The sequence below is a fragment of the Grammomys surdaster genome, unplaced genomic scaffold, assembly GCF_004785775.1.
Source record: "Grammomys surdaster isolate TR1022 unplaced genomic scaffold, NIH_TR_1.0 126906, whole genome shotgun sequence".
In the NCBI taxonomy this organism is placed as follows: Eukaryota; Metazoa; Chordata; class Mammalia; order Rodentia; family Muridae; genus Grammomys; species Grammomys surdaster.
Window position 1 is genome coordinate 2,185,731 of NW_021621692.1, and position 13,123 is coordinate 2,198,853.

General features: G+C 47.3%; 1 protein-coding gene across 1 annotated transcript in view; it reads right to left on the reverse strand.

The window, feature by feature from the left end:
- Wipi1 (WD repeat domain, phosphoinositide interacting 1) overlaps nt 1-12,731 on the reverse strand; it is a 38,153-nt gene extending 25,422 nt beyond the window's left edge. The window contains exons 1-3 of the mRNA XM_028761240.1: nt 12,582-12,731; nt 7,271-7,353; nt 5,211-5,380 (exon numbers count right to left, since the gene is read on the reverse strand). Coding sequence (XP_028617073.1) covers nt 5,211-5,380; nt 7,271-7,353; nt 12,582-12,661 — 333 coding nt within the window. The 5' untranslated portion in view covers nt 12,662-12,731. The remainder of the gene's footprint in view (nt 1-5,210; nt 5,381-7,270; nt 7,354-12,581) is intronic.
- Nucleotides 12,732-13,123: the final 392 nt, after the last annotated feature.

Below are 13,123 nucleotides of genomic sequence, written 5' to 3' on the forward strand. Positions count from 1 at the left end.
CATCCTGTAGGAACGTCACTGCCTTCAGGCTAGTCTGACCTGAACAGCATGATTACAGTGCTGTCAGCTCTGTGGGCCACTCATCTGGACTCCATTGGGTCATCCCCACGCAGGTCAGAGACAAGGACACAGAGGGAGTGAAAGAGGAAAAGCAGGAAGGGAATGGGGGGGTACTTGTCCTGAGTCCCACAAGAGCTGGCTTCCAGGACAAGTGCGAGCTAGAGACTGCTCAGCCACACCCACCTTGCCTTCGGTTAATCATTGTAGTTCACCTGGTAGCCCAGGCTGGCCACAAACTCCCTATGCAGCTGAGGATGACTCTGAATTTCTAGACCTCTCACCCGCACTTCCCAGAGTTGGGTTACAGGCATACCTCCCTCGCCAACTCTGCTTTTCTGTGGTGCTGGAAACTGAACCTGGGGCTTCGAGCATCCTGGGTAAACACTCTGACAACAAAAGTACATCCCCAGCCCACTCTTCCATCCTATGTTTTATAGGTAATTAATCCTTTTTATCAATGAAAGAGTCAGATAATTAAAGAATCTGCACCACTGATGTAGCCTTAAAGGCTTCGATCCAATCAACAATCAGTCAAGCAACAGGAGGCAGATGGTTAAATTACCATAAAAACTTCCAAAGCTAACGAAACCTAGCAGTCATTCAAGAAAATACACGTCTGCGCTAAACACAACAGGAGTGACATTAACTGAAAATGGGACACACCAGGATTCCGGAGCATCTTTCCTTTCTGCATATGTAGAAGGATTTTGTGAACTGGTTACATGTGTGGGACATGCACACATACATGTGTGTGAGGGTGACATGCAAAGCCAAAGAAGGAAGTCGGACAGGTGTTCTCTGAGGCACATGCACAACATTTCCCAACACACACACACACACACACACACACACACACACACATACACGCTTTAAAACTCAAAAAAAGGGGAGCTGGAAAGATGGTTCAGTTGTTGTTCTCAGGCAGGGTGGCTCACTGAGTCTAGCTTGAATTTTTCATCTAGGCTGGAGGTCAGCTGACCCGAGAAATAGTCTAGTCTCTGGCTTCCCAGAGCATTAGAGTTATAAGTGTGCATGTGTGTGTGTGTGTGTGTGCATGTGTGCGTGTGTGTGACCATGTTTAGCTTTTTACATGGGTGGCTGGGAGTTCAACCCAGGCCCTTATGGTATAGCATAAGGACACCTACCCAATGGGCTGTCTCCTAGCCCTTAGGTTTTTTTGTTTTTTGTTTTTGTTTTTGTATGTGTTTTGGTTGGTTTGTGTGAGTGTATTTGTTTTTGAGACAAGGTCTCATTGTAGCCTCGGCTTCCGTGGAGTTTGCTGTATAGCAGAGGACTGCCTTGAACTTCTCATCGTCCTGCCTCTACCCGGGCAGTGCTGGGATTATCCACATGCATCATTATACCTGGCTTTCTGTGGCACTGGGGACTGAACCAGGGCTTCGTGCAGGGGAGGCAAGCACTTGTATACCAGCTGAGCTTTATTCCTAGTCCTGAAAACAAGGGTTCTGTTTGTTTGTTGCATTTTATACATCCCAGGCTATCCTTTGATGTGCAATTCTCCCCCCACACCCCCCCACCCCCGCAGTGGCCTATTGAGAGTTAGGATTACAGGAGTGCACTAGTAGGCCCTGTTTGGAAATGTGGATCTTTGTTTCTTTGTAACTTCTTATACAAATCTATCATTTCCCTGTTTTTAGAATGGAGCCACATGTCTTAAGACCTGACATGGGCAGGATGATTACTGTAGAGCAAGGGATGCTGTGGTGGTTGGTTTGAATCCATGCTTGGCCCTGGGAGTGGCACTATTAGGAGGCGTGGCCTTGTTGGAGTAGGCATGGCCTTGCTGGAAGAAGTGTGTCACTGTAGGAGTGAGCTTTGAGACCATCTTTATATCTGCCTGGGAGACAGTCTTCTCCTGTTTGTCTTTGGAACAGGAGGTGGAACTCTCAGCTCCTCCCTCACCATGCCTGCCTGGATGCTGCCATGATGATAATGGACTGAATCTCTGAACCCATAAGTCAACCCCAACTAAATGTTATCCTGGTCAAGGTGTCTGTTCACAGAATGGAAACCCTAACAAAGACATACACCTACCCTGTGCCCTCTGCCTTTCCCCTAAGCAGGTGGCTCTGCAGGCACTGCAAGACCTCCCTTGCAGCAAATGAATCGCCTAAGCCAAAAATTTAGTCCAAAGACTGGCAACTTTAAGAAAACCCAAAACCCCTTCCCGATCTGCCTCAAGCCATCTTGGAAGACAGAAGGCTAAGCAGCACTTCTCAACACGTGAGTCACAGATCAGATATTTACATTATGTTTCATAATGGTAGCAACATTACAGTTAAGAAGTGGCAATGAAAATAATTTTCTGGTTTGGGTCACCACAACATGAGGAACTGTATACTGAGCAGTCATGGCACTAGGACTGTTTAGAACCATCAGGCTAACGGAAGGTAAGCCATTAGCTCGGGCTTGCTGCTAGCTCCGGCACTAACTGTGGATGTGGCTGCCTACGTCCGTGTCCTCTGGAGGATGGGCGTGAGGACCTGAAGCTAATGACTGTTCTGGGCAGTGGAGGTGCTGCCTAAAGTCTAACAGACTCAGACACAGGAGCAGTCCTTCCTTGCTTCATGCCATTGAGACTACCTGAGAGGAAGTGTGAAATCATACCAGCAAATCCCATGGGCACTACTTGAGAGCTCTGGTTGTGATAACATTTGACTATGTCATCTTAAAAAGCTGGCCAGGTACCGGAACCGACATTTGGCTGTCATATCGTGAATACTACTATTTACAAGTTGGAAGGTTCTGCAACAAGACTTGCAACAGGTCTGAGGACACCTTTGATCGAAGAACCCCACTTAAAATCCCTCAAGTAGGAAATTCCTAAGCTGCCCTCCCTTCTCTCACTAAGACTTCTGGCTTCATGCCCGCCTCTTGTGTGCTCCTTGCCACTGATGTTGTCTGCCCTCGTTTCTGTGGTCCTGTTCTATGAACTTCAGTGGATCCTCAGTCAAAATAGCTGATTGGCTAAAGCAATGAGCCAGGTGTGGTGCTCACTCTTGTAATTGCAGCATTTGGGGAAGTTTGCTTTGCGTTCCAGGCTAGCCTTGGCTACTTGAATGAGACCATCTCAACAACAACACAAAACTACAGTAACAACAATCTTTTCCTTCTCAGAGACTTAACAACATATTTGCTCTCATTATTAAAAAAAAAATCAATCATAGGGTTGGAGAGATAGTTTGGCAGTTAAGAGTGCTGGCTTCTCTTGCAGAGGATCTGAGTTCAGTTCCCAGCAACCACATGACAGACCACAAATATCTGTAACTCCAATTTCAGGGGATCCAGCGCTCTCTTCTGGCCTACTTGGATACTGTACAGATGTGGTACATACATACATGTAGGTAGAATACTCATACATAAAATAAAGATAAGTTTTAAAAGTTATTAATTAGCACTTAATAGTTCAGATTCAAAAAGAAGAAGGAGGAAGGGGAGGAAGAGGAGGGGAAGGGGAGGAGGAGAGGAGGAGAAAGAGGAATAGGAAGGGAAGGAAGAGGAAGAGAGGAGGAAGAAGAGGAAGAGAGGAAGAGGAAGAAGAGGAGGAGGAAGGGAAGGAGGAAGAGGAAGAGAAGGAGGAGGAAGAGGAAGAGAAGGAGGAGGAAGAGGAAGAGAAGGAGGAGGAAAAGAAGGAGGAAGAGGAAGAGGAGGAGGAGGAAGAAGAGGAAGAGAGGAGGAGGAAGAAGAGGAGGAAGAGGAGGAAGAGGAGGAGGAGGAGGAGGAGAAGGAGGAGGAGGAGGAAGAGGAAACCATTTGTTCTTAAGGAAAGCCACTGGGAATACTGAACCGAGTAGATAACTGCATATCCCAGGCAGTGCCTCTTGGTTTATCCACTTATTTAACAGTTAGGCAGGAAACAATGTTCAGGAAACAATGTAACCATCAGGTTACATAGCAATGAACAGAACCACCCCAGCCCCTGCTCTCCCCGGACATAAAACTCAGTCACTCTAGGGAGACTGCTAACACACTAAACACATCCAAAGTGTTGATGCTTTAAACAGGCATATCGAGTATTTGAGATGAGAGTAATTCCTTTCAGCAGTGAGAACACTGGAGGAATACATCCTTAAGGGCTAGCTGGAGAAACTGTGGCTCCAGCTCGGCGATAGAGCTCTCTCTCATTTGTGACGTCCTAGGTTCCCCTGTGTGCCAGGGAGGGGGCGGGTCTTAGCTACAAAGGCAGACACGTGAAACTGAGTATCTGGCTGACAAGGAAGGGCCACATTGAGAGCAGAGGGTCAGTTTCACCTACTGATTTAAGAGCTGACCCAGGGGGACCACACCCTAGTCTCAGGTATGCCATTCTTAGAGGCAAGACCACTGTGCACAATAAATCTTACTGCCTTGGGCCAAGATCATGTTCAGGATGTCCTGAGGGAGTTTGTAGGACAGACTGACTTGTGTCAGAGACTCAACCTGCTCTAGAGTAGCTGGTGAGTTTGGCAAGGCAGTGGCCATGCTGGAGAGCGAACATGAGCCAGTGTGACTAGGGGAGAGGCACAGAGAACATGTTCTTTATACTTTGCCCACGATCCCAGGCTTGCTGTTAAAAGTTCTGCTACATTCTCTTCAGCATTTGAGTCTCGCTTTAGAGACTTGGGTTTTGTTTCTGTTAAAGTCAGGGTCTCATGTAGGGCAGGTCAGGCTCAAACTTGCCACATTGCCAAGAAGGACGGCCTTCTGATTCTCCTGCCTCTACCTCCTGAGTGCGGGCATCACCCGCTCCCCCCCAAATTTCTCCTGGTAGGTACCACAGGCTCATGCCACCCTGCTGCTCTGTCTGTGGGTGCTGGGGATCAAAGCGAGGGCTTGGCACGTGCCAGATAAGCATTCCACCAACCGAGCTGTACCTCCAGGATGTTCATCTTAAACGTTTTGATTACACTTATTTATTTCTGTCTCTGTGTGCATGCACCTCTCGCATGTATGCGTCGGTCAGAGGACAACTTGCAGGAGTCAGTTCTCACCTTTGACCATGTGGGTGGTGGGGACTGAGCTCAGCTGACCAGGCTTGGTGAGCCATTTAGCCAACCCAAAGACCTTCATCTTTAGAGATTTTTTTCTTCTGCTCCAATTACCAGAAGGCTGGACGCCTTGGGGGGGGCGAGGGTATCCCATTTCCTCACCTGTCGGTTCAGCCGAATAGACAAAATGTTGCTGGAGTAGCTGTAGTTACAGATCTCAGTGCCTTTCTTGAAGTGGTACACGTTCATCTGCCGAGGTTTTGTGTGACTCACCACCACCACCAGGCTGCTGGAGAAGAGTCGCTCCACGATATACACGTCAGGGATTTCATCTAGGGAAGGGGAAGGGCAGAGGCGACGTCACACAGATGTCCCCTGAGAGAAAGACTGGCCTTTGTAACACTGCGTACCACACAGGCTAGTTTACAGTAGGATCTGGGTCTTGCTACTGGGCACCCTTCATCAGTAATGACCCCACCCTGGCCCCAACAGCAAGCTTTAACAGTCTCCAGGGATAACACTCCCAGAGACTTTCCCAAATACCTAAAGCAAAGAATATGCTAATGACTAAGACTCCAGGGCCACCTTGAACACCATAGCATGGAATAATTACCCATCACACACACACACACACACACACACACACACTGACTGTATATGTGCATATACCACAACACACATAGTGGAGGCCAGCAGAAACCTTTCAAGAGTTGGTTCTCTCCACCGTTGTCCTGGGGACTGAGCTCAGGTTGTGAAGCCTGGCACTGAACGACTTTACCACTAAGCCACATTGCCAGCACCCTCCCTCTTTAAGACAGAATTTTGCTCAATAACCCAGGCTGGCCTTGAACTCTTGATATTGCTGCTTCAGCCCCATGAATGCTGGGTTTTATGGTTGTGTGCCACCATATTTGGTGCAAGAAAATACTTCTGTACTCAGAAGGGAAGAATAGCAGTAAGTCACCAGAATATCACAGACAGGCCTTTGGTGACTTTCTGAGGCCCTCTTGTCAAGTGTCTTTCTTGTTTGTTTATAGGAAATCCCACCGGAAGTATGACATGTGACATACACACAGTAAAATATTCACCAAAATGATATGATAATAACAACATTTTGCAAATATATTAGGGGCCAAGGGTGCAAGAGATGGCTCAGTGGGTAAAGTGTTTGCCCTGCATACATAAAGACTTGAGTTCAAAGCCCTATGGCCTATGTAAAGCTGAGTGTGGTCGCGCAGGTCTAGAACCCCAGTATTCTATGAGATGGGGGGTTGGGACAGGAGAATTCCTGGAAGCTCATGGTCCAGTTTGCCCAGGATATACAATGACCACCAACAAAGAGACCGTCTCAGATAAGGTGGAGGGTAGGTACACACCCTCTCTCACACACATCTCTGTTACACGCAGAGATCAAAAGTAAATACAAAGTAAATAACTTAGGAGCCCCAACCATTATTTACCAAACCATGTTCTTTCAGAAAATGCAGAGGTGAAATATCTGTCACTATGGCAACAGCAAAAATTATTACCCCTGAGAAAAGTCACAGTCACATTTCTGAGTGGAATTATTTTTCATACTCACTAGAAATACTTCAACATCTTCAATATGAGTTATGTCGATATGCTCATGTTACTTCATTCAAACATATAAAACATGTCCCTACTAAGTGAACGGTGTCACCAGGCTACAGGGGCAGTGAGAGTCAAAAGAAGAGACAGGTGCTCTCTGGGTTGACAATGCCATAAACTGATCACCATGAGCACAGATATATAGAAAAGTATCAACAATATGATTTCAAACAAGGGCTTTCTTACAAAGAAGAAAATGTCACCCAAGTTATTGCCAAATTTCAATAAGAGCTCCATTGTGGCTTTTATACAAGAGGAGACAAAGGCCTGTATTCAAATCTGCATAACACCAGCTCTTTAGGTTGATGGCTAAGACAGAAGTCAGGCTCAAGTCTGAAGTCTACGGCTGGGGTGTAGCCTTGGTGGTCCAGTGCTTTTAAGAGGCCCTGGGACTCAATCCCCAGGACTCCAAAAAGAAGAAAATTAAGACAAGGGGAAAAAAAAAAAAGAAAGATTAACATCTAGACAGAGGGTTTCGTATCCCCACAACAATCCTTATACACATACATTAGAGCATGTGCGCATGTGAGCTTGTGGGCACACACGCGCACACACACACACACACACACACACACACACACACACACACTTACTGCTTCCATGGACTTGGTCAAGTTGCTCCACAGAACTCAGAGAAAACAGCTTGTAACCAGCCTTGGTTCCAATCGCTAGGGATCTGTGGAAGATAAGGATAACACAGGAATGACAACAGATACTGCATCCCTTTCCCCAGGGCTGCTGAGGTGCAGGTAAACACACATCTTCAGGACTCAGATCTCTGATAACTTTCTCAAGACAAAGAGTGTTCTGGCAGACATTCATGAAGGGAAAACATCAAAGGCGACTTTTTAAGAGATAGAAACTGCTTGGGCTCCGTCACCAAGGAAAATGCTAAAGAGCCCATAGATCTTGTCTTCCCAGCTGGGCAAGCATTGGAAAAAGGAATGTTTAGGAAGTCTTTGTAGCTACATCTCCAGGACACTTGGGGGAGATAGCCTTGTCATTTGTTTGGAAAGACCTTTACGGGAGGATGAGTTATCATCGAATGTGTACATGCTCACATGTGTATGTGTGTGTGTTCACGCATATGCAGGGTTAGGGGTGTGTGTGCGTGCCGGGTGTTGTCCTCATGTCAAGGGAGCTCAGTGGACAGGCAAGGCTGACTGGCTAGCCAGCCCCATGGAGGGATCTGCTAGTTTCTACCTCCCACTAATTAACTTATTTAGATACAAGCAACAGATGACTCTGGAAGAGGGAATCTTGACTGAGAAAATGCCTGCCCGTCAGACTGGCTGGTAGGTGAGCCCGTGGGGGTATTTTCTTGATTAATGAGAGATATGAGAGAGCACTCATCCCGCTGTGGGTGGCGCCATGCCTGGACAGGTGGTCCCGGGTTGTGAAACACAGCGAGTTGAGTGAATCACGAGGAGCAGGCCAGTGAGCAGCCCTCCCCCACAATTCAGCTTCAACTCCTGCCTCCAGGCTCCAGCCTTGAGCTACGTGCACTTCCTTTCATGATGGATGGGAAGCTTTAAGGTGAATTAAGACCTTTCCTCCTCACATTGCCTTTGGGTCATGATGTTCATCACAGCAATGGAAAACAAACCAGGACGCCAGGTATCCCCGGTGACACGGTGACAACAAAGGAGCGACTGGGTATGACCATAGTCCTTGACAGCTAATCAGAAGGGCTGTATGTTCGAGGCCAGACTGGACTATGTGACAAAACTGTCCCACAAAAGGAAAAGAGAATATGCTGCCTCTAGTTGGCATTTAAAATAATGCCCTCTCGCCTCTCTTGCTTTGATCTCAAAAACTGAATGAGGAAAAACTTGCACAAAAGGCTCTCGGGATGAACGGTGTGACCAGAAGCACTTCTGCCCTAGGATTATGGAAAGTCGGTGTTGAAATGGGCCATCCAAAAGTTCAATCCAGCTTCTTCACCTAAGCCAAATATATACCATGCTGAGATTCACTCTTCGGGGGAAGCATTATACTAAAATAAGCAACTTACAAGTCTGGATGCCAAGGCTCTTGTTTTGCTACCTAAAAAAGAAAAAGTCACGTGATTCCCCGTCCAGAATTCCCTTTTCCATACAAACATTTGTTCTTTCTTGGGATGTAGGAACAAGCAACTACTGTCAGCTTTTAAGGTAGCAGGTTTTAGGCCTTAGGCCTCCAACCTTGGAGGACAAGGGTTTGGCATCCAGCACTGCAGACAAACACTAGCACTTGTAAAAAAAAAAAATAGGCAAGGGGAATTCTTTGAGCTCTAAAATATCCTGGAGTGGTTACTGGTCTCAGGTTTCTATTTCCTAATGCAGAGTTTTCATGTCGCCCAGGTTGGTCTTGAAAATATGCTAGGTAGAGCTTCATGCCTACCAGACAAACATCTAACTTAGGGGTAGCCTCGGCCCTGAGAACGGTTTTCAGTTTCTTCTTACTGGTGTAGATGCATTTAGTTGCCAACTGAAGATGTAAAGCTTTCAAGTAAGGAAAAAAGGATACTGCAGAGCCCTAAAACAAAACTAAAGAGATGTGTAATCCCAACCCTTAGGAGGGGAGGCAGAGGCAGGAGGATCTCCATTTAGTTGAAGGCATCCGGGGCTACATGAACAATCCTTTTCATTCCCCACATCAAACACAAAACAAATCCCACCAAAACACTACCAACAAACCAACCAAAAGACTTAACAATTTAAAGTGGGTGTCCAGGGTTGGGGAAGTGGTTCAACAATAAGCTTGGTGATCTGGATTTGAACCCCAGACCCCATGGAAAGGTAGAAGGAGAAGGTCCAGCTCCCCAGAGTTGTTCTCTGACCTTCACATGCATACTTTGGCCAATGTGCTTCCCACCCCGTCATGTGCATCAGGTGCAAATCCTGATTTCTGAACAAATGGGTTTCTTCTTTGTTTCTTCATTTTATGCTTGCAAAAGAGTCTCTGTTACTCATGCTGCCTCTGAGGTTATGGGTTAAAATGGTCTTTTTACGCTTGCCTCAGGAGTACCTAGGGTCCCTCACAGCTGACATACTCAGCTGAGACGGGTCAGGTTTATGAGAAAGATGCTTGGGGATCACTCCTTTGTTTTAAATGATTGCTCTGTGTCCAGAAAACTAGAAAAGACTCCATATTAAGGAATTCAGATGCATGTCTTTCCACCCCCCCCCCCAAGAAAAGGTTTCTCTGTGTAGCCCTGGCTGTCATGGAACTCACTCTGTAGACCAGGCTGGCCTCGAACTCAGAAATCCACCTGCCTCTGCCTCCCAAGTGCTGGGATTAAAGGCATGCGCCACCACTGCCTGGCCTCATATCTTATTTTTATCTTGTAAGTCCTTTCTAGAAAAACAAAATTCTCCAGGGCTGGAGAGATGGCTCAGCGGTTAAGAGCACTGACTGCTCTTCCAGAGGTCCTGAGTTCAATTCCCAGCAACAACATGGTGGCTTACAACCATCTATAATGAGATCTGATGTCCTCTTCTGGTTTCTGGTGTGTCTGAAGAGAGCGAAAGTGTACTCATGCATAAAATAAATAAATAAATCTTAAAAAAGAAAAGAAAAACAAAATTCTCATTACTACTAATAGAGGTGGAATTGGGAAACAAATCCCAAGCACTATTCAAGTTTTAGAATACAGCTAAGGTGTCCAGACCAGTCACAAAGCATTAGTGTGGTGAACACTGGTAAAACCTGACTCTCTTTATCTGCCTTCTCTAGAAAGACTAGATCTCCAACACAGCTCACACATCTAGAAAAAGACAACCAATTCACCTAAATGGATCCAGCAAGGAAGATAATTTATTTTAAAATTCAATGTCATACCCTCCATGGCTCCAAGCAACTGACTGTGACAGACCTTTTATTTATAGGCAAGGCAGAGCTGCCCAGCAGAGACTTCATCCAGAAAAGCAGAGCTGACTGTGGGGACAGAAGAAACCAATTCTCAAAGCACCTTACAGGTTTTGAAACACAGCATTCTTATCCAGATGTTTCTCTGTATTATTTAATAACTAGGGTAGACAACAAAATTTGTTTTCCAAATCCAATAATATCACAATAAAGTGTAATTTAGATGATTTACTACTTGTAAGTAAGTTACCTCCTCCTCCTTAACCCATGTTCAATTGAGAAGGAAAACACTGTCCAGCATTTCAACATTCTGTTGAACAGTGTTTCACAGACAGTGCAACAGAACACTCTTGCAAAAGTTTCTTACAAAACTTCAGAATTGTATCTATTCTATCATGCATCTAAGTCTCGCCTTAGGAGATAATCCCCCAAACAACAGGTCACAACAGCCTTAAAAACAAAGACATATTAATTTCGGTGCCTGGAGGCTAGGATATAGCTCAGTGATAGAGTCTTCAGGGTGATTGAGACATTGGGTCTTATGCTTGGTACCCTACATTCCCCCTACCCCCACCCTGCTCACCCACCCACACAAAAAAAATGGAGCCAGACTTGTCTATATAAAGCCCTGAGTTCCATCGCCAGCACTGTATAAACAGTAGGATGATACTTCCTGTAATCTCAGTATTCCAGAATGGGAGACAGAAGGATCAGAATTTGAAATTCATCCTCATCTACTAGGGAATCTGAGGCTGTCTGGATTACAGCCTCAAAACAAAACAAGAACAAAATACCAAGAAAATGCCACAGGGTACCACACTTAATGGTTTGTGACTATTACAAGTCTATGGCTATTGAGAGATGTTGTAAGATGTACTTTTTTTTTATTGTGGGTTGTGGTCAGAGGCAGCCTGAGAGTCACTCATCTAGACAAGCTGTCGAGTTACTGGATTACATGATTACACATACAGATTTTTCAAACAAAGACATATTGTTCAGAGCAGGGGTTTCCAAACAGAAACACAAAGGGAATGAAAACCAGGGCTGCTTATGGCCTTAATTACACCAACGAATGAATGTTCAATATTAGCACAGTTCAGCTAGCTGCAGCCAAGGCACAAGCCTGAAGCTGAATCCAAACAAGGAACAGAGCAGAAACTGGTACAGCCGGAAGTGGGACACTGGGAAGTGGTCATCCCTGCTCTGATGCTTCAGGGCTCCAACATTCCAAAGAGATTATTCCATATGGTCCCCAGGCTGACTTCCACAAAAACAGGGAAGGAAACAGTAGTTTACGTCTAAGATTTGATTCCTGCAGATGCCTAGAACTCAGGCAAGCAATCCCTTGTCCATGGACCAAAGTCTAAATGTTGACCATCATAGTGAAACATTAAAAATCCACTTAAAAGCAACAGGGTGGAGCGCCTGCTTCCGGGATGGGAAGCTGTCTGGGGCAGAGAAAGGGCTCCTGAGCTTACAGGAGATTCCTGAGACTGGATAGACAGTAAGTAAACACAGAAAGGTAAATAAAGCAAAGCTTCCTACGGCCCAAGTGATCAGCCAAGATGACCAGTGCTGGGGCTGGCCGGGCTACTGAGATAGGCTGCCTGTTTGTCCGAGGCCCTGCCCAAATGCCACGTTGAGATACTCAAGGACAAATGGTAAAGTTTTCCCCATCTTCCAGACTCTCGCATCCTCGCTCTTGAGTCAAGTTGCACATTCCTCCCTCCCCTCACCTTTGTTTTGGTCCCTGATCTCCCTTTCGGTCACTAGGTGGCTTACACCAAGTCCCTCCCCCACATTCAAGGTCCCCCTCCGCCCTCCTTGCTGACTTCTTTGGGTCACCCTGGCTGGCTCTTTCTGGTAGGCTCTGGCTGGCAGTCGTCTGGGTGGGCTCAAGCCCCACTGCTGAGCAACGCCGCAACGCAGGCTGCCCCGCTGAGGTACCGTCGGCTCGCAGGCCCCGGCTAGCCACCAGTTGCGTTACAGGACAACACCCTTTGGTGGCGACATTCTGTCCCCCACTTCCCAGCAGAGGCTGACGCTGTGGCTTACGTGCAGTCTTGGTTGAAAGAGAAGCAGCTGAGCGCCGCCTCCACTCGGCCCGGAGGGGCATCTACGACTTCGGCCTCCATCGGGGGCTCGACCCGAGAAGCCGCAGCTCTGAGCGGGGGACAGCCACCTCAGCAGCCCGCCCGCGCCGGTTCCGTGGGCCGGCTTGCCGCCTCGGTCCCGCCCCGTGCTCGCCCCCAGACAGATACCGCCCACTCAGATACCACTGAGCCCCGCCCCCACAGTAAGACCCCGCCCTCTCACGACTCCCACTGAGCTCCGCCCCTCAGAGAAGCAGCTCTGTCCTAGAACAGACAGGCCCCGCCCCTGCCCAGATCTCACTTAGCCCCGCCCCTGCCTCTAGTCCCGCCCCTCCCGGCTCTAGCCCAGCCTAGGACTTTTAGGACCCGCCCCACACATTTCCCACTTAGCCTCGCCCTCTCCCCGTCTGGCACCTAGCCCCACCCACTCACAGCCCTAGCACCGCCTCAAGCCAGTCAGGCCCCGCCCTATCCCCGCCCATCCAGTTTGGTGGCCCCGCCCCT